We start from the raw sequence: 24,763 nt of genomic DNA on the forward strand, positions 1-24,763 counted from the left end.
TTCTGAGGAGAAAATGGCAATAGTGATGGGAGTTCTGCGAAGAACTGTAGTGACCATGGGGTCCCATACTCTGGTCTGACCTCTTCTAATCTATACTCCCACAAGGTCAGAATTCTTAGGCATTATATACCAAACACAAAAAATCGTGAAAGGGTTCATGCTCATAACTCCATTTACTGGCTGGAGGGACAAAGAGTGTATAAAGGGGGTAACTACTGCCACAGTACTTTTCTCAGTTTAGGCCCAGCCTGCCATTAGTGTGGAAGGGAAAAACTGCACTCACTCTCTTATAACAGCAATACGATGTGACTAAAAATGAAGACAGTCAGCTTTACATGCACTCTTAAAAATGTTGGATCAAACAGCAACTATAACACTAAAAAAGGTAACTGCGGAAAGGCCCCCAATCTCTTGGCCACTCTACATTACCCCAGCTCTTAGTTATCCTCCAAAAACCTCTCTAGTAAAGATGAAACTCAAACCTCTGCCTGCTGAACAACTGTAGGTGTTAGAGCCTTAGGACAATGGAACCAATTACCTAGAGAGGTAGTGGGCTCTCCGACACTGCAGGCATTCAAGAGGCAGCTGGGCAGCCATCTGTCGGGAATGCTTTGATTTGGATTCCTGCATTGAGCAGGGGGTTGGACTTGATGGCCTTATAGGCCCCTTCCAACTCTACTATTCTATGATTCTATGATTTCTCTTTCTTCCATTCCTCTGAGGGAAGGGGAATGTAGAAAGTCAGAATTTAGGGTGGGCTTTATGAACTTCCACACTCTTGCCTCATCTTGAAGACACATTTAGGCATGGTTCTTAACATTATCTACAGAGCATGGTTTCCGCTGCTGTGTGGTTGCATCTTTTGCCACTGTGATAACAGAGAGACTAGATCCCCCTCACCAGAGCTGATCCTCCTGGGTCGTTTGTCCCTTGGGTTGTGAACAGTTGTTATCTCTGTGTCTTTGTCATGAGGTTAAGAGGTATGTGCATTACAAAAGTATAGTTATCTGATAACACCCTTGATTTTGGTGGAATCATTCTTCCATTCATCAATTATTACAGCTTCTGAACATTTTCATCCGAAGAAACATGCCGCTTTGTGATTTTCTTTCTTTTTTTGACAGAAGCAGGAGTTGTTGGGTGCGTGGAACAGAGCTGTTTTGTAATTCTTTAAATGTGTAATCGGAAAACGGTGAAAGCTTGAAACAATTTCTTTTTCAAAACCACACGCGTGCAAAGTAACGTTTGGTTTCTAGACTTAAAGCTAGCAGCAGGAAAATATGGCCATAACAGAGCCATTTCTAAGACCACTAAGTTTTAAAGCACCCAGACACACGTACACACATACTTGCATTTGCATAAACCTGGAACTATAACTCCACTGTTGTGTATTGGGTAATAAATGTAATCATGTTACTGTAAATGAAAAGATTGTTAAGCTGATTAGATGAAAAGAACTTTTCATGCAGATTTGAAAACTCACTTATGGTAAGCTTAGAGACTCTATATTATTAGAGTGCCAAGAGTTCTGCTCATATTTGAGGACTTTTCAGCTTCCCTTTGCAGGGCAGTCCCCTGTTTCCCAAATCTGAGGGTCTCTCTGGAGTAGCACTCCATTAAGTACAAGGAGCTCCTGCAAGAAAGAAATATCACTTATGACTAGAGCTGTAAACGCCCCCCAAAAATGGAAAAATTCAGAAAAAAATGAAGAAAAAATGATTATGGAATGTTTTATTTTAACATAATGAATAAAATGTTTCATTGAATCTTGCCCCGCCTTTTTTTCCCTCAGTTCTTTTTATGGGAATGGATGCTTTATGTCTGCTTGACACCGTGGAGGACTAGCAGAGACATAATTTTCTTTGTTATTAATGTTGATGGTTTCTTCTATGTCTTTTTAATTGTTTTTTGCCTGCTCCTCATAAACAGGCAAAATGAAAGAGGTTCCTTACAGTTCAGGTGTTCCTTACAGTTCAGGATCTTATAGATCCATTAGTTACAAAAAAAAGTAAAATTTTTAAAAAGAAAATTCAATTTGTAATAATTGTTTGAATAAAATGTACTTTTAATATACCAAATGTATATTAAAACTCCTTCATGACAACATGACAGCGACAATTTTGGATAACGATGGCTTTCAGAGCAATCCATTCAGAGTCGGATCAGGCATAAATCATGGATGTGTCATTGCTCCTACCTTATTTGCTATCTTCATTGCTATGATTCTACACCTTCTTGAGGGGGAACTGGTGTGGAAATAATATATTGAGCAGATGGAAAACTTTTTAATCTCAGTAGGCTGAAAGCAAAAAGTAAGGTACTTACAACCTCTGTCATAGAACTTAAATATGCCGATGATAACGTAGTCTCCGCACATTCAGAGAAACATCTTCAAACTGTCCTAAATGTCTTTGCAGAAGCATATGGTTAATATCAAAAAACCCAAAGTGCTTCATCAACAGGTGCAAACTAGTCTCTCTGTAGCACCATCAATCCAGCTTAATGGTGCGATGCTGGAGAACGTTGATCACTTTTCCTATCTTGGCAGCCGTCTCTCTGTAAAAGCTGACATCGATGCTGAAATTCAACATCATCTGAGCATTCCGAGTGCCACATTCTCCTGAATGAAGCATAGAGTGTTCAAGGATTGGCATATTCGCAGGGAGACCAAAATGCTTATTTACAAAGCCATTGGACTACCGACCTTACTGTACACCTGTGAAACATGGCCCATTTAAAAACGCCACTCACAACTTCTTGAAAGATGGTTCCTGAAGATGGTTCAGAAGCTGCATCTAGTGCAGAATACGGCTTCCAGAATGCTGAGCAGTGTGCATTATTGTAATCATATAACACCAGTTTTAACTGAGTTGCATTGGTTTCTTGCCCGGTTCAAGATATTGCTGCTAATGTATAAAGCCCTGAATGACTTAGGATCCAAATGCATGAAGGCATACGTCTCCTGTATCAAGTTGCCTGGGCCCTGAGATCTGCAGGGGAGGCCTTTCTGGAGGTCCTGTGGAACATCAGGCAGTGACATGAGATAGGGCCTTTTCTGTGATGGAACCCTGACTATGGAACGCCCTCCCATCAGAACTATGGCTGGCATCTACATAGTATGGGTTTTGACACCAGCTAAAGACATCTCTTCACCAAGGCACTTAGATGTAGTTGATCATTTGAATGGGACACTGTTTTCTTCTGGTGGCTTGGTATGGATTTTTGTTTTGGGCTCCCCCCCCCCATTTTATACATGTGACAAGGAGGGCAACCTCACACGGAGTTCTACAGCAAGTAAGCAGGAAGGAAAAGGGACCTGAGGGGGGTCAAGAGGATTGCAAGCAGGATTGGGTGGGTGGCACCGCATTGTGACCATGAGGATATCCATCAGAACAGCATCTGAGTCTGGAATCCAGCTCTGGAAAAAAACACAGGTATTTTCTTTTTCTTTCTTTTCTAAAAAAAGTTCAGATCGCTGAGGGCGTTGAGGGAATTTGCCCATCATCACTAAACAGGACTGTAGCAAAACCTAACACAGGGGACAAAGAGACCTGGAGCTGGGCACTGTTGACAAAAACGTAGTGGGCAGGTGAGGGGGATTTGGATGGCAGGTAGCCAAAAGGGTACCTAGAATGCTAGAGGGCTGCTGTGACCTTTAAGAGTTGCGTGGAAGAGGGATTCTGCCATTTGTGGGTTTATCTGTCACTGCAGCGTTGTGACTTGGCAGCCACTTCTTTGGCTGCAGGCTGCTACAGGCTTTCTGTTTTATTTTATTTTATTCATGCTGGTTCCACTGATAATGCACTGAAAGCCATAAAGATAGGCTGCGTTTCTCCATCTAATTTATTTCACGTTCCCAGTAATTTGCGACCAATAAATCTATGGTGGCTTTCACAGAATGACACAGTGTAGAACCGGTAGCTCTAATTCTACCATAGTTTTGGTTTAGAGGGTTTTGATTTGTTTTTGTTGCTTGGTTCAGCTTTGTAATATGATGCGACTAGACAATATCCTCCCACAGGATCATGTGTGAACCATTGTGCAAAGTAACATACGCTAACTCACACAAAACATACGTATAAGACCCTTGCTTATGAGAATTTTACTGTAATCAGTGCATTTCTAGAAGGCTGGTCTGTGGAGTTCACTTTTTGAAATACGAAACAAGGGTTCTCTTTCTGAAATGAGTCGGGAATGCAAAGCTGAGGCTTGTTCAGACAAGCTATCTAGAGTATTAACCAGGAGTCTCATGAACTGCAGCTGAGACCTACCCTAGCAAGTTTTCTCTGAAAATGAAGATGCACTGCACATATTTATATAACCATAATGTAATGTTCTGTTTGCATTATTTGGGATTTTGAAAAATGCTTAATGTCTGAATATAACAGAGATGGGAAAAGGACAAAGGAAGATAATAGCTTGTTGAGTCGTTTATTATATTTACAAGTCATTCTATAACAATATTCTCTGAGTGATGAACAAATAAAGCAGCTTAATGATGTCAGAGAAAATAAACAGTAGAAAGCAATAACTGAGGCAGCACACTGCAACTCTAAGTACATCTGTTGACATAAAAAGTGCAAGTCCCATACGTCTAAAATACAAATCCAATTGACAGGAGCGACAAACTTCTTCAGTACTGCATGTAACGTCTGACAGCGCTGAAACAATAAGATCTTAAAAAGACTATGTGAATAGAAAAAACGTTCGCCACTCACCAAAAATATATTAATGTAGGCTCCGATCAGACTCCTCTGGGGGCAGCATTCCCAAACTGAAGGGCCACTATACAGAAGGCCCCCTCCTTTATAGGTATCCTCTGAAGTAAGGAGATACCTCAGGAAGGGCCCCGACTGATATCCTAGAGCACAGGATTTGCATATAAAAAGGTCCCACCTTCAATCTATGGCATCTCCAGGTAGGGCTGAGAAACACACCTGTCCGAATCACTGGAGACCTGCTGCCAGTCAATATACACAATACCGGAACTAGATGGACCCGTGGTTTGATTCCTATGTTCCGACTGAAGTGTGTAAGTTTATTATCCATGATACTAGAATCAAGCTATATTATGAGTAAAGCCTATGGCTGAGCCAAACCTATTTTTACAGTCAGAATGGAGGAGGTACCTTTTTTTTAAAAAAAAAAAACATTTATAATCCCACATATTCTACTATTACATGGCTTTCTATCAGATCATGGTCCACATCTGCTTATCATCAGGTACTCCTAGACCATTGGTTGGAATTTTATTTTCAGACAGAAAGAATAGTAGCCTTCAAGGAGTAAATATTTAGGAATTTCCATAGAATTTCTAGGCAAGCCAGAAAGCAGCCCTCCAAATGTTTTGGTCTACAACTCCCATCATCCCCAGCCAGCATTTCAATGGTCAGAAATGAATGAAAAACCCCTAGCAAGCCTTTCAAAGGACACTGGACAGTCTTCCAAGGGAAAGCTGGAGACTCTCCAGCCTAGTCCACGGGGCCTGGCTCCAGTGGACTTCAGTTTGAGCTAGACTTCACTGAACTTCCCTTTATATGCCCTGTGTAAATTCTCCCTCTAGACTAGGGGTAGCCAACATGATACCCTCCAGATGTTGTTAGACTACAACTCCCATCATCCTTGACCATTGGCCATGCTGGCTGTGACTGATGGGAGCTGTAGCCCAATGATATCTGAAGGGCACACATTGCCTACCCCTGGCCTAGACCATGTGAGTCTTGGTACTGTGACTGCCATTTGACCTTCCACCATCCAGGAGTGTTCCTGAAAATAATTATTTCTGAGCAGGTGCAATGCACAATAAAGTGGCTGTGATCTCCATACAAATTGTGCCATGCCACCCAAACCTTTGCAGCTGTGTGTGTGTGTGAGTGAGTGAGAGAGAAGCAATTTAAAAAGAAGGCTATATTGCATCATGCATCAGTTTGACATATCTGAAACAAGCAACCACAAAAGATTTTGAGGGTAGGGGTAAGACAACTGAAAAAGCCATAAATTCTTCAGAGGATCCTCTGAAAGGAATTGTTTCAAGTGCACCACTCCCATGTACGCAACAATATTTAATGACATTTGGCTGAAATTAGCATGTCAAGACTGTAAGCCAATATGATATTATGGGAGGTATCATAGCAAACAACATTTTTCAGATCAAGTTTTAAACCCTTGCTTTTGGCTCTCACAAGCGGGCACGGTGGAAATGATGACTATGTCACAAACAGAGGATTATCATGTCAGGTGGGGAATGAAGAGCAAAATACATTTATGTGAAACAACAGCAATTCTGTTTTTACGCACTGGCTTTCTGAAAAGACAGAATGAAAAATGGGGATCAGAGTGAATATGCTGTGTCGGCTACATAAGAACTCCCTGTTCCTTAATAGGATATACATTTTTTTCCCTTCCAGAAGTTTCCATTAATCAACAGCTGCTGTTTCAAGGGCCACATTTTGTTTTGACTTTGCTATTCCACATTCACATCATTCTAAGCAGACCAGTGTAGCATAGTGCCAAACAGTGCAATCCTATACATGGCTGCACACAAGTAAGTCCTATTGAATTGAATGAGGCCTTCTCAAGTAGATATCGGATTGCAGGCAGTGTGAGAGAATGACATGTAAGCAAAGTCCCTAGTTCAAATCTCACCTTGGTCAAGAACTGACTAGGTTGCCTTAGGAAAGTACCATTATCTCATCTCTGTCCCCTATTTGTAGTACAGTGATAATAATTCTGACTTTAGAGGATTGTTCTAAGGATTGCTGAGAGAAAATATGGAGAGAAAATGCTATACATATGCAAAAGAGATTCAAAATATAAGTACTTCATTAATGCTTGGGGGTTCCCCCCCCCATAAATTGTTTTATAATGTAAATGAGACCCTCCCCATCAGCCATATTATTCATGTGCATTACAAATGCCTCTCTTTGGCATTACCAGCAATCAAACCTTCATATAGGTAGCACAAAAGGAGACTCAAAGATTATTCAGGCTTTCAGCATTTAAAATATTGTTGCTGTTTGACTTTGATGAAATTTCTAAGCAATGAAAGACACTTGCTTCTCTCCAAATAGACAAGGGTAGCTCCTGGGGTTCTTGGGCCATTTGCCCTACCAAGGCCTCTTGAACGTCCAGAGACGAGAAGGCAGAGGTGTATCCAATGAGGTCTTCAGCCTTCACAAACTAAGGCTACAATCCTATGTCCACTTACATGGGCGCAAGCCCCATTGAATTCAGTGGGACTTGCTTCTGGGTAGACATAGTATTGTGCTGTAAAAGAGTCCTAAGCTATCCCCCGTACTTGTACAAGAATCTGGGGTGTGTTTGCACCCACTGGATCACCTGGCTTTGCAGAACCTGCTCTGAGCAAGAAGCTTGATTATCAGTGCCAGCCCTTGGATGAGTGAGGGTCATGGTACTTGCCCAAATCCACCCCACCCACCCCGACATTAGCCAGAGAAATAGGCAGCGGAGCGAGAACTGAACAAAAGTGCCTGGGCAATATTTGGGCAGAAAATTAAGAATCTTTGTTTGAAAACATTTCCCCTCTTTCTCCTATCCCCCCCCTCTGCTGAAGCACACACACAAAAAAACCCCACCTTGGAGCACCTCAGGAGCTCTGTAAGCAGTTGGTCTCTTGCCAACACAATAAGCCCTTGTAGGATGCTAATTCTAGGTTTCCGTGCACTCTCCTAACTGAAAATACAAGGAGGTTAAAGTTCTTTAGCTGCAGCAGTTCAAAGGATCTGCTAGGGTGAAATTAAGGTGGCAGTAATGTTACATCAAATCCTTTAAATGAGCAAAGAGAGAGGCTTTGTAGGCAGCAGCGGCACAGCATGAAGCCACAAAGGAGGGTGTTGCAAACCTGATGCAAAGAAGTCTGTAAGATGTTTAAATCTCATCATGCAATCCTGTACAGGGCTATTCAGAAATCAGCTGCGCTGCGTTCAGTGGGACTTACTCAAAGGATTACACTGTCAATGTGTTTCTGCCAATCTTGTGGTTTTTTTGTGGAGATATCTGATGGCAAGTGTAGGGCCAGTCACTGTGAACCCATTGTAGGCCTAATCACATGGGGGGATCGCACCCCATGTATGGGCTATATAACTTTAAACTGCAAGAGGGAGCTCACAAGATTGAGTGTTCCTCCATATAAAAACTTCCCCACAGACAGAAAATTATGTTAAAGGAAAAGACTCCTGTTCTAGCCAGGGCCAGCGTCAAAGGACAGCCAGGTCGGGCCCTGGCCAAGGGTCCCTGTGACCCAGAGGGGCCCCTGAAGGGCTCTTCCTTAGCATGGGAGGGTCGTGCTTCTGTTCCACGATCTGCAGCAGCATTGGCTCCCAACCCTGCCACAGATCAAAGAGAGGGAGCTCACAGGCACCCCCCATAATACAGTCAGTACAGGCTTCAATAAGCCCGCACACATGGCCCACCTACCTCTCGCATCCCTCTGAATGATGTGTGTGCTGTGCTCACATGCCTGCCATCAAATAAGATGGCATCAGAGGCTTCCCAAAGGGACTGACGCCCCTGCTGCCATCTTGGTTGATGGTAGGCATGTGCATGCAGCAAGCATGTCATTTGCAGAGATGGGAGAAGTATGTGGGATGTGCGGGTGGGCTTATTAGCCCTGCGCTGCTTGTATGGGGGGTTGGGCTAAGCGGTGCTGCGGGCCCAGGGCAGGCTGGTGCCCAAGGGCCCAGTCATACCTGGCACCAGCCCTGGTTCTAGCCTCGCTTTCTGGTTGAAATGCCCATTTTCAATCTACAAGGTCTTTGAAACAGAATATTTTTGAGCAGTTTGTAAAGAGAATGAGTGAACAAGCCCTTGGAAAGGGCACTTGAGACAAATGCATCAGGCTAATTTAATAATAAACAGTCATCGTTTCCAGCATCTTCGAGATCCATCTCACTTTCTTGCTTATGTATTTAAGCAAATTGCGTATGCAGTACACATCCTTTTGTACAGCTCTCTCTCTCCCCCACCCCCTTTTCCTTGGAGGTTCTGCTGATAATATTCTTAAACCTGATGCCTCTCTGGCAAACTTGTCTGCAACAAGGCATGCCCTTTTTTTTTTTTACATTGAGGTCAGAAGATCACAGTTTTTAGCAACAGCATCTCTAAGAGCAATATTTCACATGCTATTTTTTTTAATATGGAATCCTCGGCATCCACAATCAATCCACAGTGTATCTGAAGTAGGATACCTGTCTGAGAACCTAGAGAGCTTCTACCAGTCAATAGACAGACCCAATGGTCTGACATGGTACTTGGCATATGTCTACATGGAAACAGGACAAGATATCCGTTTGCTTAAAAGCAAATGAAGTCTTTCATTTCAAAACTTCAGTGCCCGCAACTTTCCTGTCTTCATCTGTATTCAACAGATGCCTCGTTTTTTCCTCCTCGCTGCCTAGTCTGTACTGATGAGTATAAACAATGGAAGTTTTGTCTCTCATGAATATATTCTTGTTCCATTTCACTTGAAGGTGGAGATAAACACTTAGAGAAGAAAAAACAGCACAGAGAGGTAGTTATAATTTAAAATGTAAAAATGCAGAAAGCTTTCAGAAACAGTTGATAATTTTGACGTGCTGTAACTGTAGGATGGATACACATCAAATGGCGGTGCGAGGAGAGAATGGAAGGAAAATCATATGGAAAATAATCTTAAGTACAGAGGACCCAATGGAATAAAGAGGCTGAACACAGAGGACACATTAAAATTCTATCTTGTGTGAAAATACACGGTATTCTTTATATGAATTTTATATAATTTCAGACATGATAAAGAGTATAGTATTTGCCTGTGCATGAACCATCATAAGAATGTTCTCTTTATTTAAAAAGATGCCAAATACTCAAATATGCAGGTGTGTGTTTAAGGTAAAACAAACAAAGACAACCTAAAGTTACCTTAGATAGGTTATGAATGGGGAACTTTGGCCTTCTGGATGTTGTTGGACTCCAGTTCCCAATCCTATCAGCACAGCTAGTATGGCCAATGGTCAAAGGTAACGAGAGTTGTAGCCCAACACCATCTGGAGGGCCACAGGTTTTCCATCCTTGTCTTGTCTCCAAGATACATTCGTAAACAGCCCTGGGCAGTACTTTGAAGTGCTGATGATGAGGAGGTGTGAAGTCACCACCAATCAGCTGATGGGCTTTTTGTAGGTATCAGCTGCATGACTGAGTTACCTGCATCGGTTGCGCAACTGATCCGGTTGGCTTGGAGACATCACCCATCAACTGATTCAGCAAGGATTAGCTGCACAATCAAGTTCCCCATGAGGAACTTGGTCATGCAGTCAATCCTACCACATCTCTCCCTGCCCCATACTTGACATCTGTTGGAAGTACAGTAGCAGCGATCATTTCGTTAGGCTGCAATCCAATACACACTTACCTGGGAGTAAGTCCCATTGAACCCAATGAAGCTTAATTTTGAGCAGACACGTACTGGATTGCAGGCTTAGTAACCTAAGAGTTAATTCTGTTGATAGTTAGACAGCTAGTCAAGAGGGGGGGCAGATGAAGGTGTTGCCTAGCAACCAGTCAGAATGGCCTGATCCTTGCTGAGGTAACTTGTGCTCCAATTGGTTATGCGGTTCTGAGGGAGTTTTTCCCTGTATGTGTAGTTGAATGTCTTCCTTTCTAACCCTCAGAACTACTGCAACCTGGGGAAATGGTGGTCCCCCAGGGGTTGTTGGACTTCAACTCCCATCAGCCCCAGCCAGCACAAACTATGGCCAGGGATGGTGGTAGTGGTACTCCAGCAGCATCAAGAGGCCCACAGGTTCCCCACCCCTGGCCTAGGGCAATTCATATAAAGGGGAGGATGGGTGAGTCACACTGCCTGCCCAGCCTGAATGAATCCTCTTACCATATCTTGCTCCCAGGTCTGATGACACCCAGAAAATTCCTTGGCAAAATGTGTCCTTAAGTAATGCTTCTTGCTTGCTTAATTGGAGAATACAGAGAGGTATTCAAATGTGTGTATAGAAACTAGCCCATTGTACAAAGGTAAAGTTTACACTTGCTGCTTCACCCATTTAGCTTTTGGCCCTGGCCACCACTTCCATATGGCCCTCAGAAGGTTGCCCACAAGGGAATGAGGCCCTCAGGTTAAAAAAAAGGTTTCCTACCCCTCCTAATCCAATCCCCTGCTCAGTGCAGAAAACTTGCAAATACAGCATCCATGATACTGCAGCAAAGCAGAGTCCACTGTCTCCTGTGGCAGCCTGTTCCACTGTTGAACTGCTCCCCTAGGGTTTGGCTGAAATCTGCTTCCTTGTCATTTCTACTTGAGTTTTAGCCCTGCCCTTTGGCGCAACAGAGAAGAAGTCTGCTCTATCTGCTACATGACTTCCCTTCAGATATTTGAAGACCACTGTCATGTGTCCCCTTAACCTCCAGGCGAAACACATCCAGCTCACACAACTGCTTGTCACGGGACTTGGCTTCCAAAATCTTCATCTTGCTTTCCCATTCCAGTTCTTAAAATGTGGCACTTTGATGTGGACATTGTGCTCCAGATCTTGCAGTTACCAATACCGGATAGAAAGAAGAAGCCAAACTCCTTTTTTTAAAAAAAAAAATGTACCTCTCAAAGTTCCTGCAGTGTTGCATATAAATTCATTGTTATTAACAAGTTTAATGTTTTATGAAGCAGTCATAAACCCATTTATCTGAGAGTTAGCTCCAAATTGAACTCAGTGGGACTGACTTCTGGGTAGGCATGTATAGGGTTGTGCTGTTCAACTGTCATCTTGATGATGATGATGCTGTTGCCCTGAAATCTTGTTATTACCTTTCTGTTTGAATGGCAAGACATGAATCAATAATAAATGGTTCTGCTATAATCGTTACACATCTCTCTTTCTTTCCTTTCCTTCTTCTTTGCTTTGTGACTAACTAGGCCCATCTCTTGTTATCTAGCATTGCTATTATATAACATCCCTGAAGAGATATTTTAATCCTTTTGTCCCTGTTTATTTCAAATATTTGGAAGTGCAGTGACACAGGTACCACTTGGATACAAAGAGACAGAAGGGCAGCTTTTTTCCAATTTGTTGCAGAATCAGCCCAACAGAGAGGAAGTACTTCTTTCCCTTTCCTTTCTTTTGTTTCCTTTAAAAAAAAAATCCTGATAGTGTCTATCAAGAAAAGCAAAGACAGAAAGTGTGTGTTATCCTTTTAAGTCTGTAGTTGAGTTGGTTTTCTTTTTAATCAACCAGCTCGCACTGCCAGCTTTCATGAACATCAAATTATGAAATGTTTACTTTGAGTTTTCCTACATGGTACCATTCCCCCTATTTCCACTGAATACCTTTGAATTGATCAGATAGCTGTGGTCTTTTTTTTGCCTCAAAACAACATGTTCCAACTATTTAGCTTCCAGTTTGTGTATGATCTCTTATGATCTTCTGCAGAACATCACACACACACAGAATCACTGTTTCTAATTCTTAGTATCAGAAAATGCCTCATTAAAAAAGAGTTATTCTTCCTCCCAGCCTAGAAGGCAAGCAACGAGAGCAGATATGTGCAATGATGACAACCTGTTATTATAATTTTGTTGTATTTTTGTCACAAACTAATGAACCATTCTGGAGGAGAAAGAAGGGGGGAAGCAATAGAAAGAGAAATGATCATAGCAGATGTTGTGCTGAGATTCTCTTGTGGGTTTTGTGCAGAACTTGTCTCAAACTCAAACATACCTCATTCATTTCAGAGACTTTTAATGAGTGTGAGACATGGACAAATGGAGTTCATCTCCGCCTTCTCAAACATTTAACAAAAGTCAATGAAAGTTTTGCGGGAGAAGTTGGAAACACTGAGGCAAACTGGATGGTGTTTGAGCTAATCTGGTTCTAAGAGCTGATCTGGACGTTGCAGTAAATGTAGAATCTGAACAACAAGAGTGGCTCCAGGGCCAAAGGGGTTGCATCACTAAATGCATTGTTACTTGGGCTGTGCATGTACCCCTGATCCAATTTGTGGCTTCAGTTTGTAAATACAGATCACACCCAATCTGGTCTGGATAAATTTGGACTCGATCCAACCCAGTTCAGATATAGATCTGAATCTGGATATTACAAATCTCTTGAAATCCCCTTGACTTAGATTGCAAAATTGAAACAGCCATAACTTTCTTGTTTTTCACCAAAAGACATGAAACTTAGAGTCATGATAGATACTATACAGGGGATTGAACCTGCCAAGTTGCTTGTAGATAGCTCCAGTTTTCACATGAAAATGGACATAACAGCGTTGTTTTTTCACACAGGGACATGACATTTGGTGACATGGTACCCTCTATAAAGGGAATTAAGCCACCACCACCCCCAATTTCAGGTGGGTAGCTCCAGGAGATTTCCTGACAGGCGCCTTTAAATTTTGCTTTCTCCTAAATTTTTTAAAAAAGAAGACTGAGTGCTCAGTCATGCCAATTCTCATGATCTTGTGTTTCCCCTGTTCCTTTCTTCAATTTTCTTTTTTTTTGGGGGGGGGGATGAAGCTTTTTAAAAATTAGGTTTGCAATACTAGACATGGCCAGGTAGCATTAGTCAGGCACAGGCTGGCATCACCATAGAGGTAATGTGCACATAGGGACGTGAAATTTGGGGACATGGTAGTCCTATAGAGAAGAGTACCCTGGCCAAATGTCAAGTGAGTAGCTTCAGGGGATTTCATGCTAACCACCTTTAAAATTTGCTTTTTTCCAAGATATTTTTTTTAATCTTGTCATACAGAGGGCAGATTGCCAACAGCAGTAGTGAGTGAGCGAAAAATAAAAATACTGTTTCATATAATAACAATAATATTAACTCCCCCCCCCCGGTGTTCCCCCATATGATGTTGTAATTGTTCTTTTTCAGACACATCATTAGAGACTGTTTTGAGCTACAAATCTATACAAATTTCCACAAATCGATGCAGGACTAGCCAATCCACACTGTGGAGAGTTGTAGCTGCTTCGATTTGGACAGGATACATAGAAGCTGGAACTGGCCCTATTTGGTTTGTTCTTTGTGATTTTTAAAATGCAGTGCACAGCCCTAATCATTAGCAACCATGTCAGTCTTTTATTTTAAACTAATAGCAGGTGAGGGGGGGTTTCCATCAGACCACAGTGCATAGGAAAGGCAGTTTTAACCATTTTGCCCTCACTGTAATCTCAATGAAAATTGCTCTCCTCATGCTATTATTAGCCCTGGAAGAAAATCTCTCATTGGATCAATGGAAACTTCCCTTTCATTTGCAGCTTTGGAAGTAGGTGGGTTGCACTTCCATGGTAAAAGGAGCCAAGAAGAAGAATTAAGCCTTCCTTCCTTCCAATACGCTGTGATCCTGACAAAAAAAAAATGGCATGATTGGGTATTCTTCGTGTTAATAGGAGCAATGAATTCCATCTTATAAAAAATATACAGTATATCCATTCATTATTCATATTTTTACGTACTTGATTTTTCAATACTTTGAAGGGACCTTGGTCAGAAACCTGCTCCTGAAGGAGAGAAGAACATCAGTGGGAAGAAGCACTGCACTCTTGTGGTGGCTCGCAAGCTCCCCAGTAAATTCCACTGAGTTTATTTATTTATTTATTTTATTTTATTTATATACCGCCCTAAGCCCGAAGGCTCTCTGGGCGGTGTACATAAAATAAAAACAAGTACAATATATAAATACAATAAGTACAATGAATCAAAAACCAAAGACAAACAATACAAGAACCAAACAACGTCAAAATACAAAATAATGCTAAAATACTGTAATACACTTTAAAATGCCTGGGAGTATAAAAAGGTTTTCACCTGGCACCGAAAAGATAGCAGCGTCGGCGCCAGGCGCACCTCATCACGGAGACCATTCCATAGTTTGGGAGCCACAACTGAAAAGGCCCTATTTCTAGTCACCACCCTCCGAGCTTCTCGATGAGATGGAACTCGGAGGAGGGCCTTAGATGTTGAGCGCAGTGTACGGGTAGTTTCATATTGGGAGAGGCGCTCCACCAGGTATTGCGGTACCATGCCGTGTAAGGCTTTATAGGTCAAAACCAGCACTTTGAATTTAGCCCGGAAACAAATAGGAAGCCAGTGCAGATGGGCCAGAACAGGTGTTATATGAGCGGACCTTCTGGTCCGCGTCAACAATCTGGCCCCTGCATTCTGGACTAACTGTCTGTTGTCTGTTTTGGTTATTTTTAGTTCCTCTCCCTGTTATTTTAATGGTGTTAGTTAAGTAAGGTAGAATGGAATTTAATTTCAACATGCAGTGCCCATGGGTTGTATTCAACTAAATCCTACTCAGTTTAGGCCCATTGGGATTAATGAACCCAAGTTAGTCATGCCCATTCATGTCAATGGGCATTGATTAGCATTGAAAACCTCCTCATGGAAGCATGCAAAAGGAAACACCACTGGTTGTGCTAGGTCTGTCTGCTTTTTAATTATTCCCCTGTTCCATGTTGATGACAGAACTAAAAACAATGACCACAGGTTCCTTACCATTTGGAGCTTACCTTTGGGTCCAGAAAAAACAGCAGAAGAGTGACTGGGAATTAATATACTGATCTAATCAGCATTACATAAGACTCCCCTCTCTGCTTCCCTTGAAAGCATGTTCAAAGACCTTCTTCATCATCATCATCTCCTCCTCCTCTTCTGGTTTAATAGTGAATCAAGACCCTATTATCGACACCTACTGGCGGAAGAAATTAACACATCTCACTCACAGCCTTTCATAGTGCTTTGACAAACTGCCAAAGAATCTCCAACATTGAGCCCCAAAGATCTTATATCAAGAGGCCAATCCCACAGACAAGTTTGTAAGCCCCAAGTTGCTAAACCTGTGGAGGAGAAGCTCTCTATCTTCCACATATCCCATGCAATCCTCATTTACTTTTACAACCCATACCTCCATTCTGAATAGTCTTCAGGCCTGACATGGAGTCTGAAAACACAACCACAGCTCAGGTCTTTTGCAACAAGTGGTCCCTTAAATAGCTTTAAATGTTAAGCATCTGCTTAAGTACTTTGCTGATGCGGGCCTGAAGAAAGGAAAGTTTCTGCCCCCCTGTGGTCTAGATTATTTAAAAACTAACTGTAGACTCTTGGGGTGTTTTCTCTGTTTTGGCAGGGAGCCAACAGTCATTTAAGAAAACCAACACAACAACATTCTGTTGGTACAGTTTTATTAAAATATGAAACTCACACATATTTTGCCTTCCCTCATATCCATAGTTTCTTGTTTTAAAAGTCTGTATCATTTAGAAACAGGCCTGGAGATGAGAGTAAAGGAAGACACATTCAGTTCTGAAGCAGATTCAAAACATTCTGTTTTAAAACAGCTCTGATCCCAAATACACTACGAGGAAGAAGTTATATTGATTTGAAAAGGGAATGGTTTCATATAAGGTGTTTCGAATCAGGATAATAATTTGAAGCTGCTTAATAGTCACTTGCCTGGTTGCCTGAGATGGGTAAAACGTTGTGTCCTGGTAACTCGGCAGGGAAGCTGTAAAGAGGCTCCTTCCTCACCCCTTTTCAGGAATGCCATGCATGACTAATAGCGATGGCAGAGAAATGTGGTTCAGTTCACCTACCTAATTTGTACCTCTAAAACCATATGTGAACTGAAATGCATCTATCTTTAGAAATTTGCACTTCTAATTTTGTGATGCAGTTCTTCAACACACAAATGTGTACATAAAGGGAAAGTGTGCATAAAACTACATAAAAAAGGTAAAGGTGTCCCCGCACTTGTAGTGCGAGTCGTTTCCAACTCTTAGGGTGATGTCTTGCGACATTTACTAGGCAGACCGTATATATGGGGTGTGATTGCCAGTTCCTTCCCAGCCTTTCTTTACCCCCCCCCCAGCGTATGTCGGGTACTCATTTTACTGACCACAGATGGATGGAAGGCTGAGTGGACCTCGACCCCTTTTACCGGAGATTCGACTTCCTCCTTCCGTTGGAATCGAACTCCAGCCATGAGCAGAGCTTCAGCTGCGTTACCGCCACTTACCACTCTGCGCCACAGAGGATCTTATAAAACTACATATATTGGTAAAAATAACATACATTATATTGGAGGAAATTGTTTGCAAAAATGTGTATATTAGATAAAATTTCGAACAAAAATGTGTACATTAGGAGAGATGCACACTAAAATTCTGATGAATTTTCTTGAGGACTAATGCAGAAATGTGACAAACTGAATTTAAGATCAGAAAGATGCTGAGCTCTAAACCAAGAAGCCACTGCTTCAAATTCTACCTCAACCAGGAACACACTGGGTAATTTTAGGCAAGCCTATATTCCTTCAGCTTCAGCACTTAATCTGCAATATAGGAATAACAATACTGTTATAATACCTTCTACAGATTTGAGATAACATGTGTGAAAAGCTCTGAGCACTCTAAAGCAGTGGGTTTTAACCTGTGTTCAGAAGAGCCCCGGGGATTCCTTGGAAGCTTTTCAGGTGTCCCTTGAAGATCAGAATGGTAGACAAGTTTGTCTGAAAGTCACCTGCCAATCACTATTGCCTTAACACAGGGCTGGATATGTTCTTGGGTGTACTCTCAGTTGATGCATAGAGACAATCAAGCACAGCAGACCTGACCAAGAAACCCCTATGAACCAGATGTGAACCCTAGGACAAATGTTCCAGATCCAATCCTCCGTGGCCGAGAAACTCATGTGTTTCTTGAAGATAGAAAGTTAGAAAACCACAGTTCTAAAGTGTTTAATTCCCATTGGCTCAGCTGGGCAAGTGAAGTTGGAAAGATACTAAGCTTTTTTTTTTAAGCAGTCTTAACTTCCACATGGGTTTGCAGCATAAATATGATGCACCAACAGAATTGTATAAATGATGCACTTTACAAAGTCCCAATGGTGGGTCATCTTTGGTGTTTTGTTTGCAGTGTGCTCCGGCACAAAAAGCTGTAATTCACTGAGCCACTTCTCCAAATAATCTCATTGTGTCAAGGGGTTGTTCTGCTGAATGAATGTCTGCGGTAAGTAATCCATGGAAAACAGACAGGCGTCTCTTGTCATTTTGGAGTGTTAATCCATTGCCTCCAGAGCATGAAAGTCCACAAGGATAACAAGTGTGGGAATGACCAAAACTAACATTATGTTTGGATCTTATTTTCTCAACAATGCCACAGATCAATGGAACTGCTGAGTGTGTCAGATAAGACATGGTAGGATTAATGAATTAAGCTCAGGAAGCAGAAGGGGTTTGTTGAACATGCAAGATCTCCTTTTTATCATGTTGGTGTGCTGCCTGTTAAATGACGAAAATGGTAGGGGCAAAATGTTACGGTCCTTGTTCATAGCAGGATTAAATCCCATCACAAAATAAACAGCTACTCCAACTTGTACATGGAATCCAGGAGTAAAATGAGCTAACCCTATCGCTATGTGGCACCTGTGACAAAGAAGTGTGTACAAAGATAGCTCCAGTGGTATCCTGTACCAGTTAAATGTATCGAGTCCATTCTTCTTTGCTGCTTGTCAGAGTCCCATTATAAAGAAGGTTCCATAAATTATTAGGCAGACTGCATTGCTCCAGTATAGCTGGCTTTATGGTGGTTAAAATGCCATTAAGAACAGAGATGAAATGGATTTGAGGAGTTAAACTCAAATTAGTTTCCAAAAATTCAGGTTATATTCCCCTAATTTGAATTTTCCTCATCACTACCCAATATGGAAACACTCTGATACAGACATGTGATGTGGACAGTCTTGTCCTAAAAATCAGCATTATGATTAAAGCTTTAAAAATCTCTCGGAGATGAGTTCGAAATTAAAAATGTGAAAATTTTCAAGATTGAAATTTGAATTTCTGTATAATTCCTTTTTTGTCTCTGCTATAGAATATTGTATAATTCAACTCTATGCAGTCCATCTCAACCCATCCACATTACTTCTGTCCAACAACTTGCAAAAACAACAACCAATACTGTGTCAATAGCTGATGTTAGGAGAGAAGCAACCTCTCTATGGTGGAACACAAGCTTCACATGCAGGTTCAACTTCCAGCTTCTCCAATTAAAAGGAGATTTCATATCAGAGCTAGAAAAGATCCTTGTCCTTCACCATGGAGAACTGCTGCCACTTGCAGTAAATATTATACTAGGCTAGATAGACCAAGGGCCTAAATTAATATGAACTTTATATGTATATAAGTAAGGTACCATCTCATGCAACCACCTTGCATACTTTCTTGAGCCAAGTCATTTCTTCCCATCATAAACAGTAAAATACATATTGGTTTACCAGTTCAAGTCCACTTCTTGTAATCCATGTGCACTGGTGTCTCCATCCCATGCTGACATGCTGATGGTGACCCATCTATGCCCAGTGTCCACATAGCATGGCATATTGCTGTTGAGCAGAAGATGAGTGCAAAGCATGCAGCCTGAAAGCTGGTATAGAAGTTCTAGATTAACAGCTTCCCAGACGTCAAACCTAAGGTGCAGGCACCAAGAGAAATCACAGGAAGCTGTCAGAAAGGTTCCTGCAATATATTCTCTGCCTTTCAATGGCCAATCAGTTGGATGAGTATTTGATCTACGTGGGGATGAGCATCCCTATCCTAGGCCACAATTGTGTTATGCTTAATTAATTGTCTGTTTCCAGAACTAGATTGGAGCATTAAGACTTGTGGGTGTAAGGACTGTTAAGTCTCTGTGCAGCTACACTGAAATATTTGCATTTTTGTGTAGGTTTCTCTAATTTTAAAGGCAACGTGTTTTTTTTAAAATGTTCAAAATCAGTAGATGTTCCTCTTTATGGGAGTAACTTCGTGTTGTGACCAACACAGCCTCTGCATCCTCGTATTTAACTAGCCTAAAACATATGTAGATTATTTCATCCTGGAACAGTTTGAAACACTGTAGGAGAAGGGCAAGGAACCATAAACACTTTTGGACAAGAAGCATGTTTAGAAAAGACTGGCTTCTTGTATATTTGATTATGACGTGGAAAATCTAGGAATGCAAAAATAGAATGTTCTGTATGAGCATGTCTGCATGAGGCTTTGTTCCAGAGACCAGGTGTCTTCATTTAGTTATCCTCTAATATGCTAGGGGTTCCAAAGAGGAAACTCTGGCAACTTCTCCCTGCACCACATTGCTGTGGTTTACCAGGAGAAGGAGCTGGTGGTGCTTTAAGCATAATATCCACTGTTCTGGGATGCCATCAATGCAGGTATGTGGAAGACTGTACTGCAGCCTGCTATCTGATGGATCTCTCCCCCACCCCCACCCCCAGCCAATTTTGCTGTTTGGCAAGTTGTCCAACATAGTTTCATCTTTCCTAAAAATCCCTAGAATCTGACCCAGGTTCTCCGTCTGAGTAAACTCAATTTCACACAAAAGAATGAGCTGGATGTTGACTAACAATGCTACTTACCACACCAGTGCTTCACTTCCCAGCAGTGCCTGTGTAGGAAGAAGTCACCTAATGTACTTCATGGACTCAAATGTTACTGATGTGGTGTGGGACCCAACCATACGGCTAGAGCAGCCATACTGTATAGATGATGATGATGATGAATAAATAATTTGCTTATACACCACTTAGGCTGCTAAGCAGTTTACTATAAAAATCAATTACACAAGCACTAACATATAAGCATCCATAATTAAAATACACAGTAAAACAATCCCATTAAAACAAAAAATAAATATCCATAATTAAAATATGCAATAAAACAATCTGATTAAACGAACAGCAATTAACACATGAGACTCAGGTTGTCTTCAATAGATAAAAATAATATTTATTGATTACATTTTTCTCTCCCACCCTTCCCTCAATGATCTTAGAGTGGCATATGTGGTTCTCCTCCCTTCCTCATCCCATTTCATTCTCACAACAAGCTTGTGGGGTAGGTTAGGCTGAGACATAGTGACTAGCCCAAGGCTATCCAGTGAGCTTCCTGGCTAAATGGGGATTTGAACCCAAGTATCCCCAGTCCTAGTCTGACACTCATCTAACCACTACACCACATTGACTTTCAAGAAGAATAGTTTCTTGAGAATGTGTGTATTGATGAGCTTTTTTAAAAAAAAAACATTACTAGATATCAGCGTGAATACAGACTAACTTATGGAAGCAAAGAAATCCTGGTAAAACAGAAACCACAATGTGACCAAATTAATGTTTAAGTGTGCATAAATGTGAGAGCCATGTATGGGTTCTTCCTTTCCTCTTTTGAGACAAAGGTGTTGGGGAAGGGAGTTCAGTAACAGATTATTTCATTAAGCTACAGCCTCCCCAAAGAGAGGAAGACAATGGGATATTTTTAACATGGGGTGGGAGGAGGTCTTTAGAGAATGTCCTGTGTGGTTTACTAGTCTCATTGGACATATATATGAGTCTTGACATGAACTTTTCACTAGGAATTTCTCTTGCGGACTTGAAGGTTATTTGGGAGGAGGGTGTTAGAGTTTCCTAACAAGGTTTTAAATTAAACTCCAGTAGTAAAGTTATGTTGATGGAAGGCTCTCTTAACTTACTTTTTATAATTTGTGAAGAAGTTTTAAAAAAATCATGGGTCAGATAGATTATTTATGGGGGTAGAAAGATTCAAGGACTTTAAAAAGAAATATCAGGGAAAAAACTACTTAAAAATGGAGATGGGGAAACAGCAGGGGGAGAGAATGTTTGTGCGTTTGACGTTAAAATTTATTGCTCCCTGCCTTTCCCAAATGGGTCCCTCCTCAAATCTTTGACTAGATGTTTTTTGCATGTGTTTGGTGACAGCAGGAGGAAGGGAAGTGGGTTGTGCTTTGCTTGTTCTCCCATTGTCAGACACTCTAGAGAGAGTGTTGGGTTAAAGAAGAAGGAGAAGGGGAGAGAGAGAGAAACTCTGCAGATTCCTGTGTCATCTCTCCCTCTCTCTCCCTCTCCATGTGTACAAGAAAACTCAGTGTTGCTGCGCCTCTCTGCCCCCTTTTTCATTCCTCCAGCCTACAACTGAAGTCGGAGGGGAGCAGGAGAACGGGATTGGCTTGTGCCACAAGGCGATCACCGAGTATAGCTCAGATTTTGAAAAGAGAGAGAGAGAGGATGGCTAAGGGGAAAGCGCTCGCTCCTCCACAAGCATAGAAGCTGCGGCTCTTGTCAATTTCGCTGGTCAATTTCTCTTTACCATTTACCGGTTGTGCCTTTTTTCCAGCCAGTGCCAACTGGCTCCCTCCCTCTGTGTGTGTGTGTGTGTGTGTCTCCCCCAACACCGTGTTTCTCTGTGTGTCCGTATGTGTGTGGTGAGGGTGGGAAATCGCTGGAAGTTGTGTTTTTTTGCCCCCCCCCTCCTGCTCCGGCGACTGTTCTTAAAAGCAGCAGCAGAGGAGATGTTACAAACCTGGCCATGAGGTTGTTTGATCGTCCTGCGTTTCTGAATGAAACTGATCCGGATCACCTGTTACCTCTCAGTTTTTAGATCGCTTTGAACTTCTGCGTGGATTCATCTCCCATCCCCCCCCCCCCACTCCCTACACACACGAGACAAGAAGGGAGCACCGGGGGGGGACATCGGCGGTAATATAAAAAGGGGAACTGTACAGTGTCCTCTTGCAGCATGGGCTGGATCAGCTGGATTGCTTGGCTTTTCTTGGGAGTATTACTACGAGGAGAACGAGCACGCTGCCAACATGTCAAGAACAACGTGCCACGGCTAAAATTGTCTTATAAAGGTAAGCCTGCCTTTTTCTCCGTTATTCTTCCTTGCTGGTTGCATTCCCGCTGATCTTTCCCCATTGTCCCAGTTTTAACCGACCAATTTCCTCCCGATTTGTCCTCGCTGAGGCAGACCAAAATCACTTCAAAACCCCGCTCTCTCCTAGATATCGGTCTCGTAGCTCTGCCCAGGCAGACAAAGAAGGAATCCGCGTTAGCACCCAAACGCTTCCAGAACCGCATTTTGTTCTGTGCTGAGCCTGTTTTCATTTAATCACCGCAGACTTCGAACACGAAGCCAAGAAATCCTCCCCCTCTTTGCATTATATTAATGGTGATGTTCAGGGTTTATAGCGTTCTCGACCACCCTACTTCTGTTGGGATGGTCTGTGTCGTGATTCGTTCTTCTGAGGGCACGAAAGGGTTAATTCGTAGTCATGAATATTCAAACGAGCACAAGTCTGACAGTCAGATGCCTAACATAAGCAGCGGAGGACGGGTTTGCCAAGAAAACTAGGAAGTGTTAAAAAGACGATTGGAGGTGCGTTAAAAAGACGATGGGAGGCGGGGGAAGCGACGACAGGATACTCACTGCCTTCGATAGACGGCAACTTCTTCTATGTTACGCACACGTTGTCCGCATGAATCCGATCAGGGCAAACAACAACTGAGCGATCGTGAAGAGATGACAACTAGGAGGTTGTCCTCAACTTATTCGGATGAACCCCCGTGACACCATCCTGCACAATTTAGCACTCAGCGGTAAATTTGAGTACAATCTTGCTGCTGTTGCAAGTTCATGCTGTTGGGCACGCCCATTCCCTCCTCCTTCCAGGACTTTAAAAGCACTGCTGTATGTAATGTAAGGTACCTCGTATGTGTCTTTGGCTCATGGATGGAAAGAAGACACAATTGCTCCATAAACTTTGGATTGTTTTAGAATAGGAAGGATTATTCCACCTTCAGATGTGAAACAAGTGGTGAAGCTTATTTTCCCTCATGCGGAAGACACGGAGCATGGGTCTGTTGTTACAGATCTCACCCCACTGCACGCTGTATTTATGTCTGTGCAGGTTATGGCAGGGGAAGGAGGAAAAAAGCATCTTGCGGTTTTCCTTTTCTTAAAAAGAGAAGGATTCATGTTTTTGTTTCCACCAGTTTATGTATTGTTTAAATTAAAAACCCAGTGAAGTCTGAGATACTAATTAATAGAGCGATTTAAACGATGTCTACCCAGAAGTAAGTCTTGCTGAGTTCTGTGAGGCTTACTCCCAAGTAAGTGGGGTTAGGACTGCAGCTTAAGTAACGCTCCAGCTGCTGGCGCTGGGGTCGTTCCGTGAAAACTGATGAGGCTACTCTAAAGTAAAGGCTGTGAGGGCCTTGCACGTTAGCTTAGCTGCTCAGGGGCTGGATGATGCCAGACAGACGTCATTTGCACTCCTTGCCTCAGCAAATTAAAAACCGATTTGGAAAAACACACAAAAAACTAATGTGTGTTCTGACTTCAGTGTGAAAGCAGTGTGTGGACATATTCTAAAACAAGCACATATGGTGTGTGTGTGAAGAACACCCTATAGTTCTTGGGATATGCTAATGAATTTGCCATGAAGACACAGCTAATAAAAATGCAAGAAAGTTACCTTTTGCTTTCTAATATGAGGTGTCACTGTATAATCAGACTCCTAAATTCCCTTAAATTGATTTTAATTGCTTATGATCTAATTAACTTTAATGTATCTATTGAAATGCAATTTCATGTACCCTTAGTGGGTTATTTAAGTTGCTGATTTAAACTGATTTGTTAACAAGAACAATGGCTCATTAGAAGTAATGTACTATTTTTAACTCTCATAGGCTGCAGTCCTTTACACCTAGGAGCAAGTCCCTTTGGATTCACTGGGATCTACCTCTGAGTAGACAAGCATAGGAGTGTACTGTTAGGCTGCAATCCTACACACAGTTTCCTGGAAGTAAACCTCACTGAATACAGTGGAACTAATTTCTGAGTGAATAAGGACAGAATTTAGCAGGGGCCCTTATTCTGCCACCCCACAGCACAAGGAATGATG

General features: G+C 42.0%; 1 protein-coding gene across 1 annotated transcript in view; it reads left to right on the forward strand.

Annotated features, from left to right (window-relative positions):
* Positions 1 to 24,763, forward strand: part of SEMA3A (semaphorin 3A) — a 332,620-nt gene that overhangs the window by 66,410 nt on the left and 241,447 nt on the right. The window contains exon 2 of the mRNA XM_061582314.1: positions 22,452 to 22,711. Within this exon, the coding sequence (XP_061438298.1) occupies positions 22,597 to 22,711 (115 nt within the window). The 5' untranslated portion in view covers positions 22,452 to 22,596. The remainder of the gene's footprint in view (positions 1 to 22,451; positions 22,712 to 24,763) is intronic.

The sequence above is a fragment of the Rhineura floridana genome, chromosome 8 (genome assembly GCF_030035675.1).
Source record: "Rhineura floridana isolate rRhiFlo1 chromosome 8, rRhiFlo1.hap2, whole genome shotgun sequence".
NCBI classification, from domain to species: Eukaryota; Metazoa; Chordata; class Lepidosauria; order Squamata; family Rhineuridae; genus Rhineura; species Rhineura floridana.